This window comes from Trichosurus vulpecula, chromosome X (assembly GCF_011100635.1).
Source record: "Trichosurus vulpecula isolate mTriVul1 chromosome X, mTriVul1.pri, whole genome shotgun sequence".
Classification (NCBI taxonomy): Eukaryota; Metazoa; Chordata; class Mammalia; order Diprotodontia; family Phalangeridae; genus Trichosurus; species Trichosurus vulpecula.
This window is the reverse complement of record NC_050582.1, coordinates 24,551,534-24,568,118: the sequence shown is the minus strand read 5'-3', so window position 1 is coordinate 24,568,118 and position 16,585 is coordinate 24,551,534. Positions and strand designations below refer to the sequence as shown.

At 41.3% G+C, this 16,585-nt stretch overlaps 1 protein-coding gene across 1 annotated transcript; it reads right to left on the bottom strand.

Moving 5' to 3' along the window:
* Window positions 1–1,962: 1,962 nt before the first annotated feature.
* Window positions 1,963–15,390, bottom strand: TAF9B (TATA-box binding protein associated factor 9b). The gene is made up of 7 exons (XM_036740048.1): window positions 15,286–15,390; window positions 8,925–9,006; window positions 8,419–8,555; window positions 8,192–8,326; window positions 4,300–4,381; window positions 3,290–3,406; window positions 1,963–2,349 (listed from the first exon to the last, which is right to left on the bottom strand). Exons 1-7 carry the CDS (start codon window positions 15,334–15,336, stop codon window positions 2,183–2,185), a joined length of 771 nt encoding a protein of 256 aa, XP_036595943.1. The 5' UTR covers window positions 15,337–15,390; the 3' UTR covers window positions 1,963–2,182.
* Window positions 15,391–16,585: the final 1,195 nt, after the last annotated feature.

Genomic DNA, 16,585 nt, shown 5'->3' with positions numbered 1-16,585 from the left:
TGAGGACAAGGATGAGGAGGAGGAGGAGGAGGAAGAAGCTATTTGTCCTCCAAGTAAGATACAACAGAGCCACAGAAACTCTCGGGGCAGAGGTCATCTACGAAAGCAGAGCGGTGGTTGGCAATTCTGGCCTTGGTGTTCTTAACCATCTGGTGATCTAGACAACTGTGCTCTTCCCTGTATATGAGACTTAGCGAAATGGATCAAGTATCAGCCATTTGTTGGTTAATGTGGATAGAAGTGATACTGCCAAAAGGGGCCTAAAACGTATCATGAACTCTTGGGCACTAAGTTTTGAACCCTAAGAGTGCAGGTTGTATTTTCTTTACTGTTGTCCACTGAAGGCAAGGGATGCAGAAGAGAAAACATTGGGATGTGGCTTTTGGGCTAACAGAATGAGATTTGTACTTTGGAACCATGGCTTCCAATATAGGGATGCTGATTGCTTGCCTGGGATGGAATGCACCTGCTAACAAAGGCTGGTAAGAATGTATCTGCACATTATTCCCCTCTTAGCTTATCTGCCATCTTTTTTTTTTTTCTTTTGTGGCATTCGACTTTGTCATGTACTCATTCCTTCTTGGGACACCTTGTGATAGCATAGTTCACTGCTGTTCCTGCAGATTAATCATTCTTAGTCCCTTCTACTCTTCAGCATTACTAGGCCTCCCCTGAAGGCCCTTAGGCCATAAATCAAAGGGGTGGGAGGACTAACTAGTGCTACATTAGAACTATGCTACTATAACTGTGTTACATGGTAACAAATTTCTTTTCCCCATGAGTTTAAGACGTTTGACTATGCCCTTCAAGGTTGATTTTTAAATGATTGTTTCCAATCATTTGTCCTACAAAAAGAATTGTTTTAAAAATTGTTGGAATGGATTTTATTTAAAAATTGAGGTCTTGCATCTCAAAGGCTGTTGAATTCTTTTGAATTGAAAATTTTCAATTCATGGAGAACTAAAATATATTCGTTCTTGGGAAGCATGACATGGATTGGAGGTGGATTTGGGTGCCTTTTTTTTCTTTTACTTGCTTTGTAGATAGTGAAGAGGCAATACAAAGCAAGAGAATGTACTCGTAGTTTATGAATTTGATTTCATGAATTTGATTTCATCCCACATGACTAATGGGGTTTGGGGTAGATTTTCCAGGTGGGTAAATAATCCACCTGGAAGATACTGCTCCAGGTGTGGGGGAAGGAGACTGGAAGAATTAGAGCTATCCCCCAGTCCTAAGTTCATTAATATGTCTGAGGACATTCTTAAACTTAATGGAGATGCTATGTACTCAGAGCTAGGTGAGCATCACAACTTGGGAGATAGAATTCAGACTCAGTACAAGTTGTATAAACTGTTGAAAACTATGTAAGATTTGGTGAAACTGCCTTTATGCAGACGGACAGAGCTGAAAGAACTCCATACAAAGTGGACTACTCGGTGATTCTGAAACACAATTATCAGGCATCTAGAATAGTGGCTTAAAAGAGATACTTAAAATGTATTATCAAAGATAGGTAAGAACTGTGAAGTGATAGTGGTTTATTTTTTAAAAATCAGGTCCTCAATGTAATGCTGCAATCTGAGGTATACTCTAAAGTCTGTCTGCTTTGGATTATATGCAACCCTTTTACTCTTCTTTGTTCATGCTGAGCCCTTGAGCACCATGTTTGGTTTGGGTTTCCATAACCCAATGCAGAAGTTATTAGAGGCCTAAAAAAATGGAGCTAAGGAATTCGGGAAAAAGACTACTAAGTTGGGGTTGTGTGTGTGGGGGGGCAATTTAATTACTTATCCCTAAGTAAGGATGTTGACCAAAGGTTTTTTCTAAAATAGTGACATGCTTAAAATTGCAAGAGACTGAAATTATATTTTGGACTCACTGCACACTACTTTAGCTTTGTAAATGAGTCAGTGTTCAAGACACCTTCCATGTTCCTAACACAATGAAATGATGAACAGATTGATGAATTATAACTTTATTGATTGCATGCAACTTCTAATGAAAAACATTTATGATCCTACTAAAGTCCAACAATCGTAACAGCAGAAAAAGTTTTACAACTACATTACTTTTTACTTAAACACTTATTTGTTTGTTTTCTATGAATTTAACGTGGTTCCATTTACGTTCCAAACTATTTATACTTTAGAAATGCATCAAGGCTGTCAGATGATGCCGTTTACAAATTGTCATAGTCGTCGTCGTCTTCGTGTTTTCTTTTCAACGCATTTGGTGACTCCACAGGGGTGTTCTGTGATACCACGTTAGTAGTGATGAGGATGTTCTTTGGCCCAATCAGAGAAGGGTTAATCAGAACATTCTGGACAGCAGGAGCTGCAGGAACAGCTGGAAAAGAAAAACAGGTACTGAGATGCCAAAACAGAACATAGGCGAATGTATGAAGAATAGGACTTCAAGGTAAAAACAACCTGTCCTTTTTTACTAGTTGTTCGAAGACAGGGGAGACATGGCCAGGGTTTTTGGCAGCAGGGAAAGTGTCAGTGGCTAGGGAGAGACTGAAGATCAGATAAAGAGCAGAGATGAGAAGGGAGGCAATGTGCTGAAGAAGATGGGAAGGGATGGTACCGCAGGGCCACCTCTTCATCAGAGACTGTAGTGAAGGAGAAGAGAGAAGGGGCAGATGCTGGAATTCTGTGAGACAGGGGTGGGGCATGGGGGGAAGTATGAGGTGAGATCCTCAGCAAAGAGGAAGTGCTGGGAGAAGCTTGAGGAGTGATGGTGACAAGGTTGGGTGATATGCAGAGTGTGATAGTGAATTGGGACCCAGGGAGGAACAGAATGGTTTGCCCTATTGCTGTAACACCCACTTGGGATTAGGCTGCAAACCGGTAGTACTTCTAGATGAAATCTCTAACTTAGAAAACACCGAGAGTGAGAGAGAGAGAGAGAGAGAGAGTGTGAGTGTGTGTGTGTGTGTGTGTGTGATTATTTCCTTTACAACTGGATACACTAGAGTCCCTTTGAATAGTGAGGCACTTTGTAGCACAATGATTCAACTTTTAGTAAAAAGCATTTACTCTTTCAAGAATTTTTTATGATGTGAAATGTGTGTATCCTTTTATGAGGTTAGTAACATGCCTGAAGAGTTCTCTGTTTCGCAGGGAAAATCAAGTGATAGCCATTTTCTCAAAGCTTTATACATTTGGGGGATTTGGGAGAATTTCAGAACAAGTATAGGACATATTAGACACCATGCTGCCATGAATTTATATGAATACAAAGCGCTTGAATAACTGGGGTATGGTGACCCAAACCGATTCATTACCTGGTTTGGCAGCAGCAGACTGGGAGGGTGGTATCTGCACAGTGAACCTCTGACCTGGCACTGACACAGGGGTCCCAACTTTAGTTGAAACAGCAACTGTCTGTGCAGATGGGGTACCTGTAATTAACATATTCTATTAGTTAGATTACTTAGGATTGCTTTCCATAGCAATTTCTCTTTTCTTACTTCAAAGCACAGGTAACAAGAGAAATCTGGGGAAGGGATCATTAGTAGCATTAAAAGAACACATAATACTGCTGTTTATTAGCTTGTTTTTAGATAGTGCAAACTTTCAGGAGGCCCTGGCATTGAGAATATAAAGTAAATCAGTAGACCTGAGCTAGTTTTGTCGATCAATACTGAGTGTTGCATTTCAGGGAGGACACAGGTAAGCTGCAGAACCCCCAGAAGAGTCCTATGGGCCTGGGGAAAGGCCGTAGGATGATCACAGTCTTTAGGGGAGAGGCTGAAGATGTGGAGCTTAAGGAAGAGAAGGTCTAGATGGAGCATGAGAGCTCAAGTATGCAGGAAGGATTAGAGTAGGCTGGTTCTTCTTGGCCCAGTGGGCAGAACTAGGGGCAGCACTGGAAAGAAGTACATTGAGGCTTGACGTCAGGAAGAACTTCCTAGGGCAGCACTGGAAAGAAGTACATTGAGGCTTGACGTCAGGAAGAACTTCCTAACAATTAGATTGTAAGTGGGGCTGGGGGCCTGCCTCGGGAGGAGAGGGCTCCCTTTCGCTGGGATTGCCTTGTGGTTCAGGGGCCACCGACATCCACCTCCAGCTTCATGAAACCAATGACGTGTCACTCCTTGTGACATATGTTGCTGTCTTTACTAAAGGGGGGTAAAAATTCTTCGGTAGCTACTAAAAGTCATTATAAGCACATGGGGGCTTCTGAATCACCCTACACTAAAAATAAATTCCAAGCATTATGAATATTCTTCCAAAATGCTTTATTAGAACTTGATTGCTACAATCCAGAAAAAGCTCGGAGTTCCTCTCTTACCCAAAGTAGGAGTGCTTGGTCTGCTGCTAACAGCACCAACACTCAGGCGGGGCACGGTTATCCTGCCAGCTGGAGCAGGCCCCTGGAAAAAAAGAAAAGCCACAATTCTTGATTCTGATTTGACATCTTAAAATCCATTTGGACTGTTGACGGTTTTAAAACCCCAAAATTTACAAAGAAGAACGTAATCCACAAATCCAACATGGTATGACAAAGATTTACATTAAAAATTATGTTTCCTCTTTCTCTTTCCTTCATTTAATGTTCCTGTTTTAATCTTTTTTTCCCCAACATTCAACTCAAGTTGTCACAAATATGCCAGGAGTATTTTTAAATGCCTATTTACACTTGGTAACTAGCATTCGATCCATTACAAATTCCTTTGATCTACTCTCAACTGAGTCCTTCCTGCTGTAAGCAAATTTTGTTTTGCCTCTCATGCTAGGCCTGTTCCAATTTTCTCAAGCCCCCATCACCACCAATGCCCTCAGTCCATATGCTTTCAGCAGATGGCCTTGCATCCTACTTACTGGGAAAAAAAGAAAACCAAAGCACACAAAACAAAAACTGTGGCAGTCAACGTGAGCTCCTCCTTCTCATCTTTGCTGTCTTGCCATCTTCTGACTGCTTCCTACCTACAACCACGTCCAAGTCTCTCCTACCCTTAAAAGATCCTTCATCTGAGCTGGTCATGCCCTCCAGCTATTAAATATGTAGCTCCTCCTAGACTCCCAGAGAGTAGTCTCTATTCACTTCCTTAGTACCTACTCACTTCCCAACCTCTCGAGTGTGGCTTTCTAGCATCACCATTCTAGTGAAACTGCTGTCTTAAAGTTCTCAGTGATCTCTGAACTGCTAAATATGACATCCCCTTTTCAGTCATCATCCTCCTTGACCTCTTCCAGCATGAGAAATGCTATTTACTACCTCTCACACCCTTCCATGCTCCTCCTCCTCATGGCTTCTGGGATAGCTTTTCTCTTCTCGAGTTCCTCCTACCTGTGTGACCATTTCTTCTCAACCTCTTTTTCTGGTTCAATAATCATTTCCTCCCCCCTAATTGTGGGTATCCTACAAAGCTTTGTTGGGGACCTTCTTCCCTATCTGTTCTTGTTCTCCCTGGCTGATCTCATCAGTTCCTATGGATTCAGTCATCCTTGTGAAGATGACCTCTAAATCTACATCCAGAATTAAGTTTTCTCTTGAACTTCAGTCCTACATTGACCACTGCTTGTCTGGCCATCCTCAATCTTACCAACTAGCAATTTATTAAGCCTACTTACATGCCAGGCACTGTCCTAGGTGCTGGGGATACAAGAACAAAGAATTAAACAATCCCTTCTCATAGGGAATGTACATTCCAATGGGGGAGACAAGCACACATATAAATCTATCAGCACAAATATAAAGGGAATAAGTACCAATATATACAAAGTAGTTCAATATGAGGTAGATTGGGAGGGAAGGCACTAGCAGGGGGATCAGGAAAGGCTTCATGAAGATGGTGCTTGAGCTGAATCTAAAAGAAGAGAGAGATTTGGAGGCAGAGATAAGGAAGGAGTGCATTCCAGGCAAGTGGGATGGCCAGCGCAAAGGCATGAAGATGAGACATGGAGCGTCATGTGTGATGAACAGAAAGGTGGCTTGCAGAGTGTAGACAGGAGTATGTCCAATGAGGGTACAAAGGTAGGTTGGGACCAGGTTGTGTAGGCCTTTAAAAGCTAGATTAGGAGTTTGTATTCTAGAGGCCATAGGAAATCAAAGGGGAGTCCCATGGTCAGATCTGTGCTTAAGGAAAATTATTTTGGCAGTGGTATGTAGGATGGACTGAAGTGGTAAGAGACTGAGGCAAGGAGGCCAGTTCATAATGACTATTGCAATAATCGAGGCGAGGGCTGATGAGGGCCTCAACTCAACTGGCAGCTCTGTGAGTGGAGAAAAGGACCCTATGCGAGAGAGGTGAAGATAGAAATGGCAAGATCTGGCAACTGATTGGGTACATATGGTGAGAGAGAGCAAGGCGTCAAGGATAATGCCGAGATTACAAACCTGAGCCACTGGGAGGATGGGGTTTAGCGAAAAGCCAATGAATTCTGTTTCAGACACATTGAGTTTGAGATTTCTCTAGGCCATGCAGTTTGTGTCCAATAGACAGCAGACATTTAGTGATGCAGGACTCCAGCTCAGAGGGCAAACCTGGGCTGCATATGTAGACCTTTGAGTCAACTGCATTAGAGATGATGGGTAAATCCATGGGCGCCTCCAACTTAGCATCATCCTTGGCATCTCAAACTCAATACATCCCAAATCCTCCAAATCTCCACATTATCCTCCCAGTCACCCTGCTTTGTAACCGCATAGCCATTCTTGTTACTCTTTCCCTCCGTATCCCAAAGTTGGTCTAAATCTTGTTTGTTCTACTTCATCATCATGGTCCCACTCAAAATGCCTGCATCACTTGCTTGCATTATTGCAATAGTAGCTTAATTGGTCTTCCTGCTTCCATTTCCTCTCATATTCCATCCATTCTCTATATAGCTGGCAGAATAATCCTCCTAATATACAGCCTTGACCACCTCAAAAACCTTCAGTGGCTCCCTATTGTTCCTAGGATACAATAATAATTCTTCCACCTGGCATTTATGGTCCTCTACAATCTCCAACCTACCTTTCTAGCCTTCCCTCCCTTTTCATGTACCTGTATGTTCCAGCCAAACTCAATTACTAGTGTGTTCCCTGAATTCAACATTCCATCTACTGCTTCTCTGGATGGGTCCAAACTGTCCCCATCCTGAGATTCACTCGGCAGGCATCCCCACCTAAGGGGAGATTTTCTGTGATCCCCTCAGGTGTTAGTACCCCTCCCTCAAATTATGTGGTATTTTCTTTTCTATACAGATGTTTATCACTTCAGTAGAACATAAGCTCCCTGAGGGCAAGGAATGTTTCATTTCTGTCTTTTTATCCCTAGTGTCTTGCAGGCAAATATATACATTTAATGCTGGGATTCTCTTGTCTCTTTGTATCCCCAGCCTTAGCACAGTGACTGGCACATAGTAGGTGCTTAATGTCTACTGATTGATTGGTAAGCACCTAATGTATCTTTGTGGAATTTAACTGAATCTCCACTTAGATGCTGTAGTGGAGTTTCAGGCAGGCTTCTATTTTCACAGTGTTAGGTAGTATTTGCATTTTCATCAATGAACACCTTATCTGAAAGACATCTCCAATGATGGCACTTAAGGCAGGGAAGGTAGATATCTTGAGGTGATGGTATCAAGAGAGGTGGGATCAAATCCCATCTTTGCTATTCACTAGCCAGCTTTGTGACCTCAGGTGAGTTCCTTCCCCTCCATGGGCCTCATTTTCCCAGGACTGAATGATTAACATGATTTAAAGAAAGCTTAGCAAGCTTTCTTTCAGCCCTTATGACAATAATGGCATGAGGTAGGCCCAGCTCCTGATGTTATACATCTCAATATACTTGAATAGGATAGGGATAGTTTCATTAGTCTAGAGAACTCCTGGGTGAGGAAATTCCCATTACCAAGGTAGGTTGGCACCTTCTCTGCCACTTTTAGTTCTAAGAAAATTGACTAGATCCCTGAGAAAGTGACTTGTTCAGAGTCACACAGCCAGGATGGGTCAGAGATGTGACTAGAACCCAGGGCTTCAAGAACAAAGTCCTTCCTGACTTTGAAGCCAGCTTACCATCTCCTACATCACACTGCCTCTTTTCAAAAGAACAGCTGGCTAGAAAGAATTTTAAAATAGTTTTAAGTACTAATAAGTTATTTTAGCTAATGTCTAGTAATTTTTTTTACTGTGGGATAAATGGTACTATTCTGGAAAAACTTGTTTTCTTTTTAAAAAAGAATCACAAAACACTCACCTTTTTTGGTAAAGGCTTAAGTCTGTAGTTTGGTGCTGTTAAACAGTATCTGTCGGGTGGGAGTCTAAGTCCTGAATATGGCTTAATCAATGGTAAAGGGGTTTGATTTTTTTGTCTTGCAATATCTAATAGAAACTGAGAAAAATAAACCCTAGTTAGTGCTGTGTTCTCTCTCTCTCCCCCTCTTCCCCCCAGATAAAACAGATGTTTAAAGAAAAGTTACTCACATCTCTTGGGGGAGGGGAAGTAAAAGACTGATCAGATCGACACTGGATTGCCAATCGCACATCATCTGCATCAACAGTGGCTTTCTTAGCATGGCTTGAATAAATTTTTGCATCATCCAAAATTGTTGTTACATATCCTTTGAGAATGGAGACAATTTCCTCTTAGACATATGAGAAAGGCTTAGTCTTATTTGGGTTATGTTATAGAAATATTTCTTATTTTTAAAAATTAATTTGAGATGTTATGGCTTTTATATATATATATATATATAATATGTATATATATATGGAGAGAGAGAGAGAGAAAGTTTGCCTTATACTATCCATTTAAATACTTACCACAATAAAAATAATAATTGCCCTCTCTGAATTCAGCCCATTTTGTGTACTTTAACATTAGGTTTATGTGGCTGATGTAGAAAATACAATTCTATTAGAATTATAGAAGACATTAGTATCAAATTACTTGACTGAATTAGAGAAATTTTGTTTTGTGGGTCACTCACGGAAGGCAAACTCCAGCATCTGATTGATTACTTTTGGCTCATAATCTGTAATTCCCATATCCTTCAGGATTTGTGCCATCACCTGTGGGTTTAAATAAAGTAGTAAGCTATCCTCACCAAAACAGACAGCCTAAAAACTGAACTCTAAAAGTTTGGCTAAAAGCAGTCCAAGGTCACAACGACTGTCACCTGGAAAGCAAATCGTTCCCTTTATTTTTATTTAGTGTCTAGATTTCGGACACATCACCTTTTCTGAATACCTAGTGTCTCCGATTCTTAAGACTTCCAATTGAACTCCCACTCTTTCCCTGTATAAACTCCCAAAGTCACTAGTTTCCTTCTTTGAGGGTTAAAACCTCACCAAATTTCTATATGTAACTTTTTAGTTAAAAAACAAAAAAGGTGGGTGTGAAATAGGAGCTCGAGAACATTTACGTAGCCTGTGTGTGAATTTTTTTCCCTCCAGGAAGATTGCTTCTGGAGGAGTGGTTATAGCAGTCTGTCATTTTGGGGATGGAGAATGAGGCTGGCATTCTTCCAAAATAAATGAGCAAAAGATATGAACAGGCAGTTTTCAAAAGAAAAAAAAATGCAAGTAGAAGCTTTCTCAATAAATAAAGGAGTAAAGCAAGGACCCCCACTTTCCCCACTATTATGTGATAATGGTTCTAGAAATACTAACAATAACAATAAGACAAGAGAAAGAAATTTAAGGCATAAAGATAGGTAAAGAGGAGAGAAAACTATCACCCTTAGTCAATGACATGATGATTTACTTAGAAAATCCTAGGCAATCAGTAAAGATATCAATTGAAACAAGCTTCAGCAAAGTTGCAGACTACAAAATAAATCCACAAAAAAACAGTACATCTATATAATAATAACAAAGTCCTAAAGGCAATAATAGAAAGGAAAATCTCATTCAAAATAGCTACAAAATGTATAAAACACTTAGGAATCTATCAGAGAAAGATTCAATTATAAAATACTACTTAAAGAAATAAGGAACTTAAATAGCTAGAGGAATATTCAGTGCTCATGGCTGGGTCATGCCAATATAACAAGAATAACAATACCAAAGTTAATTTACACTTTTAATGCTATGCCCATCAAACTATCAAAGGGATATTTTGTAGAACTGAATCAAAAGAAACACATTCTAAAAGATTTAGAATAACAAGGAAAATAATGAAAAGAGGTAGGGATAAATGGGGAATGGAACTTCCAGATCTCAAATTACATTATAAAGCAGCAGTCATCAAAACCATTTAGTATTGTTGAAAAATAGAGAGATCAATGGGAACAAATTAGACAAGGGAGAATCACAAACCATGGAACTCTACAATCCAGTGTTAGTCAGAAAACAAATTATTTAGGAAAAAACTCTGATTAAAAACTACTGGGAGAGCTGTAAAGCAGACTAGCAGAAACCGACTTAGATCAACATCTTATGGCATATTCCACAATAAATTCTAAATCTATGTAAAGATAATAGCATTAAAAATTAGAAGAGAAGCAGATCATATAACATAGGTAAAGAGGAGATAAAACTATATCTATTTGCTGATGACATAGTTTTCTTAGGAAATCCTAAGGAATCAGCAAAGATACTAATTAGGATAAGAGCTGCATTATTGCAGGTTACAAAAATGAACCTGCAAAAGTCAACAGATTGCTATATAATAAGACCCAAGTGGCAACAACGTAAATAGCTGGAGGAATATCCACAATGCTCATGGCTGGGCCATGCCAATATAACTCAAATAACAATACTAGCAGTTTTAATGCTCTACCAATCAAACTATCAAGGGGCTACTTTATATAACTCAAATAATAATTCATTTGAAGGATTAAAAGTATTAAGAGAATTCAAAGAGGCTGGGATAAAGGGGAAATAGGACTCCCAGACCTCAAAACATAAAAAAGTTATCAAAACCATTCGGTGTTTGGTTTAAAATAGGGAATTTATAAATAGAACCCAATAACCCAGTGTTCAATAAACTAGAAAACATAAAATTACTCAGGAAAGAACTCCCTATTTAATAAAGACTGATGGGAAACCTAGGAAAGCAGTCTGGTAGAAATTAGGGTTAGCTAAACATTTTGTGCCACATTCCACAATAAATTCCACATGGATACATGACCTTAATATTCAAGATCATATTACAAGAGAAGTAGATCATATATTTTTTCCAGCTATGGATAAGAAATATAGTCTTTTTTCTTTAGAATTCAAACACAATCACTTAATTAGACAAAAGAAATATTACAAATACTATTTTATTCAAATACATAAATAATAAAATAAATCCACAACACATATGTAAACCCACATCACATTCTTTTAACAATGCACTCAATAGCTATGGTGAAGAATGGGCTCACACTTAGAGGAGGAGGGAAGAAAACACATAGACTCTGGGTAAACTCACAACTCTAAATTTCAGGCTTCAATGTCATTGGTCCATGCAGGAACATTTTTTTTATATCAAAGATTGGGGAAATCTTTTTCCTCTTCTCTACTCAGATATATCTTTTATAAACTCTCAACCATCAGCCATCCTAAAAAGGATTTCCAGGAAGTGTTAACTCTTAATATTAGTAGCAGTTCTCTTTAGGCCAGAGAACTGCCAAGCTCAAACTGGCTATCTCTGAGATATACAGACTAGACCAGCCAATTGGATGTTACACTATACAATCAAAATGGGGCTTATTAGCAAGAGTTTAATTTCACTCTTTAAGCCAGCTGCCTTGTGTATCCTGGATACCTCAGCAGTGACAACTCCCACCCCTGCTTTTCCTTCTCAAGCCAGAGGTGGCAGCAAAGAACACCAAGTCCTTAAGAAAAGGGGCACTTTTCTCCAACTGTAGGTAGCGCTGCAGGAAAAAACCCATCACTGGTATTCTTGGCCAATGAAATCAGTTCTCCCTGAACCAATCAATAATCACTCAGCTGAAGCCTTCTCTCAGCTGACTTCTCTACCTTTCTGAGCTGCAGACTGAGCAGCTTTTCACCCTACCCCTGCTGTCTTCACTTCTTCTCCTCAGGCTCCTCTTCCTCTGCTGCTGCTGTCTTCTCTGGCCCTTCGCCTGCTGCTCTCTCCCTGTAGTAGTTGGAGTTCAGTGGCCCACATGAGAGCATCCTGGCTTTCAGTGATTGACCTTTTACTTAAAAAGTCACAACTCCCCAAATTTCTCCTATCAAATTGAGAGTCCTTTTTTTCTTTTTTTTAAATAAGTTTTTTTTTATTGATGTCTTTTTTACATCACCAAAATTGCCCCCAGTATCCCTTCCCCTTCCAAAGAGCCATGCCATATGACAAATAACATTTTAAAAACCCCTCCCTCCCATCGGCAAAACTGACCAGGATATGGCAAGTCTAAAATATATACAGTGTACCCCATTCACTGACCTCCCACTTCTGCCAAGGGGTGTGTGAGATTTTCTTCTCAGATCTTTTTTTTGTGGCTATGCTTGTTCTTAGTAATTTTGCAACATTATCTTTTGAATTTTTTTGTGGTGGTTCCTTCTGTTTACCCTATTGTACTCACTATGTATATTGTTTTCTTGACTCTGCTTACTTTGCTCTGCATCAGTTCATGAAGATCTTTCCCTGCTTTTCTTTTTTTTTCCTGTTTGTCAATTCTTATGGCACAGTAATATTCCATTATATTCTCACACCACAATTTGTTTAGCCATTCTCCAATCAATGGTCATCTGCTTTGTTTTCAATTCTTTTCTATAACAAAAAAATGTTGCTATAAATATTTTGGTGTATATGAGGACCTTTTTGTCAATGGCCTCTTTGGAGGTATAAAAGTAATAGTAAATAGAAAGGGAAATCCCATTGAAAATAACTATAAAATGCATAAAATATTTGGAGATCAATGTACAAAGCCAACAAAATATTTCTGTGTTTTGAATATATGAAAGACTATTCAAAATTACTAATAGGAGATATGTAAATCAAAACAATCTTTAGGTTTCATCTCACACTCAGCCCACTGGCAAAGATGACAAAAGCTGGGAAGCATCTATGTTGAAGGGGTCAATATGCACATTAGTGCATTGTGGAGCTGTGAATCAGTGCATCCATTTTGAAAAGCAATTTGTAATTACTCAAATAAAATGACTAAAATGTCCATATTGTACATCTGACCCAGAGATTCCACGACTAGATTTGTACCCTAAGGAGGTCACTGATAAGAAACAAATCCCCATGTATACCAATATACTTACAGCAGTACTTTTGAAGTAACAGAGAATTGGAAATAAAGTAGATGGCCACTGATTGGGGAATGATTAAATGGATTTTGCTACATGAATGTAATAGAGTATTACTGGACTGTAAGAAATGAGGAATTTGATTAATCCAGAAAAACAAAGAAAAATTTATAAGATCTAATGCATAGTGAAACAGCCAAAAAAAAAACCAAACCCCAGTACAATGTAAATTGAATCATAAGAAAATAAAAATTAACATTGCAAAATTACAAGGAAATATGGTCCTAAAGTAGCAATATAATATTATCAATACTATGTTAATAATAAGATTAATAGAGTGGTATTAATAATATTAATATTATTAATGTAACTCATTTGTTCTTAAAGGGCTATATAGTTTCTAGCTAATATTATACAATAATAATTATTGGCTAGAATCTATAAAACATTTAAGGTTTACAAAATGCTTTATCTATCTCATTTTGTCTTCAAACAACATGAGGAGACCCCCCCCCTTCCCTGCTTTGCAGAGGTGGGAGGTCCAAGGGTGTGGTACGTTGCATATATTTTCCAGACTTTTCTATGTATTGATCATTTTTGCTGATTTACTTTTCTATTCTTTTTTTCCCCTTTAAAAATATTATTTATTATATGAGATGGCTCTCTGGAAGGGGGGAGGGGGAAAAAGGGAGGGGGGAAGAGGAAAGAGGAGGGTTGCTAGGAGACATTTTGGTTATATAAAAAAGATAGCAATAAAAATGTATTTTAAAAAAAGAAATTCAAGTGATCACCATATGACCGAATACTCCAAATTACTAATAAGAGAAATCCAAATCCAAACAAGTCTGCGGTTTTATCTCCCACCCATCTGATTGGCAAAGATGATAAAAGACCTAAACGGTAAAAAATGTCGCAGGGGCTGTGGAAAGAGGCACAACGATGGTGAAGTAGGCAAAACGAGGATAACAATTTACAGGACGACCTCAGTAATGTAAACGAAAACAACCTTGAAAGATTGAATACCAATCAGTACAGTGAACCAATCATGGCGTCTTTCAAGTCTCAGCTAGAAGCCCACCTTCTGCAGGAGGCCTTTCTCGAAAGATCATTCTCTATGCTAGCACCTTCCCTCTGGCCATCACCTCCCGTTTTATCTCCTATGCAGCCTGTCTGTGCAAGATCTTTTCCATATCGTCTCCCCCCGTTAGAATACGGGCTCCTTGCGAGCAGGGAGCCAGGTTGTTTTGTTTTGGTTTTTCTTTTTTTTTTTGCTTTTCTTTGTATCCGCAGCGCTTAGCGCATAACCAGCCATTAATCAATGCTTGCTGACAGACTGACTGGAAGGAGGTACACATTCATTTTCTTCTTTTTTCTTATTTTTTTCTAGATGGTTTCAATATCTTTTTATTTTTTTAATGACATTTTAATTTTTTCCGATCAACGAAATCCGTCTTCTCTCCCGCCCACCTCCTCCCTCCCCCGCGCCACCCCCACCTCCCACCACCCCGTCACAGAGAAAGCAAAGGGAAAAAAAATAACAACATGTATAGTCCAGCAAAATAAATTCCCGCATTGGTGGCATCCATTTTCTGGTCGGTCAATGCGTCGATTTGCTTTGCTGGACTGAAATTATTTGGTGCAAGGGTGGGTTCTATGCGGAGGTGGGCGGGGTGAGGGGCAACGGGTAGTGGCAGTGATGCAAAGAAAAAGAGGGCGTCAAACGTTAAAGGAAAAAAAACCCCAAAACCCAATTCCAAAGAGAATCGGACGGCCAAAGGAGCCTCTGCGGGGGCGGCGGGACTGGAGGGTATGGGGGGTGGCACAGCTTACAGCCCTTGCCAGGCCCCTCGGGAGAGTCGGGGTGGGGGGGGTAGAAGGGTGTGGCGGGCGCCGCGGAGAGGCCTCTGCGACAGAAGCTCAGGAGCCTGAAGGCTACACCGACAGCTGGAGGACTATCCGCAGTGCGGGGGGTGGGGGGGGGTGGAGCAGGGGGAATGGGGGGGCTGCAGACAAACCCAGCCGAGGTGCCGGGGGCGATAGCCACAGCTGGCCTTGGCAGCCAGAGGACCCTCGCCCTCTTTTCCCTTTTACCCGCGGGCGCGGAGCCTACCAGCTGCGCGCCTCGCTCGCACCTACCAGAGCATCCTTTGGCCCGCTCTTGGGAGATGCCATCTTAGCCGGCTCCATGGTACTCGACAGCTAGACTTCCGGTGCCGGGCAACGGGAGCGCTCTCTTTATATAGGCCCCGCCCCTGGCTTGTTGGCGGAGGCGGGACGGAGGCGGGGCCAAGGGGGGAGGATCGCGGTTTTGTGGTTTACGCACGGCGGCGCTGTGGAGACCGTCGGAAGGGAGGGGGCTCTACCTTAGGGGCGGCGGCGCTTCTGTTCCCCTAACGGGAGTTTTTTGAAAGCAAAGAGGAGCCCCCCAAAACTGAATGGGGCAAACCGAGGAGGAGGAGAAGGAGGAGAAGGAGGAGGAGGAGGAAGAGAAGGAGGAGGAGAAGGAGGAGATGGAGATGGAGGAGGAGGAGGAGGAGGAGATGGAGGAGGAGGAGATGGAGGAGGAGGAGGAGGAGGAGGAGATGGAGATGGAGGAAGTGAACGTGTCATTGGGGGCCCTGCCCGCTCTCCCCCCTCCCGCCCCCCACCAGTCAGACAGTATGGTGCGTACCGGCGGCCCTCAAGCCCAGCGGCCCCGGCCCCCCCACCCCTGCTTTACCACAGGGGCTTTGGCTGCTCCTTGGTTTGGGGTCGCATCCCTCACCCAGCCCGGGGTGGGGTAGGGCAGGGGAGACGATGCTGGTGGGAAGGGGCACTGGCGGGCTCGCGCTCCCCAGGGTGGGGTGTGTCTCGGGGGTGGGGGGCGAAGCCAGCTAGCTAGCTATCTTGTATGCGACAAGGCGTCATAACCCAGACTGACTGCGGAGCTCCCGAAATCATGGCGCACCTTTCCATAAACGCCATCCTTGGAAGCAAAGTCTGCACAAAAAGAGCTCGTGGCACATCTCAGATCAAAAACAGCTGCACCCCCAATGGAGGCGGGCTGATTGGAAATCCACCACACCTTTTCTAGTATAAAGCAGCTCGGCCATTCTGAATTAAGCATTCACCCTTTTATGTCTCTTTCCTTCTGAATTTGCTCCTGGGTTTTTTTTTAAATCAATATCTCTCTATCTTATTTGATCTACATCCCCATCTTCCTTCCATTTTATCTGTAGCTTGATAGAGATATAGTACCAGGTGTCCCAAAAGTCTTAGTGCCCTTTGAAGCCATTAAAGCTTATGACTATAGCAGGACTTTGGGGACACCCACTGTAGCTAAGCCAAGCAAACAAAGAAGATAAAAAAATTACTCAGGAAATCTAAAAGAACAGGTTTATTTTCTAATACGACTTTTGCCTACCCTAATCACATATGTAGTGAAGGCAGATGGCTT

What these genes read in the sequence shown, in the direction of transcription:
- TAF9B (XM_036740048.1), bottom strand. Translation starts at nt 15,336, where the DNA reads ATGGAGCCGGCTAAGATGGCATCTCCCAAGAGCGGGCCAAAGGATGCT. An exon ending in TTAAGCCTTTACCAAAAAAG is followed by an intron (nt 4,382 to 8,191) that starts GTGAGTGTTTTG and finishes CTTTTTTTCCAG; the next exon opens with GGGCCTGCTCCAGCTGGCAG. An exon ending in ACCAAGCACTCCTACTTTGG is followed by an intron (nt 3,407 to 4,299) that starts GTAAGAGAGGAA and finishes TGTTAATTACAG; the next exon opens with GTACCCCATCTGCACAGACA.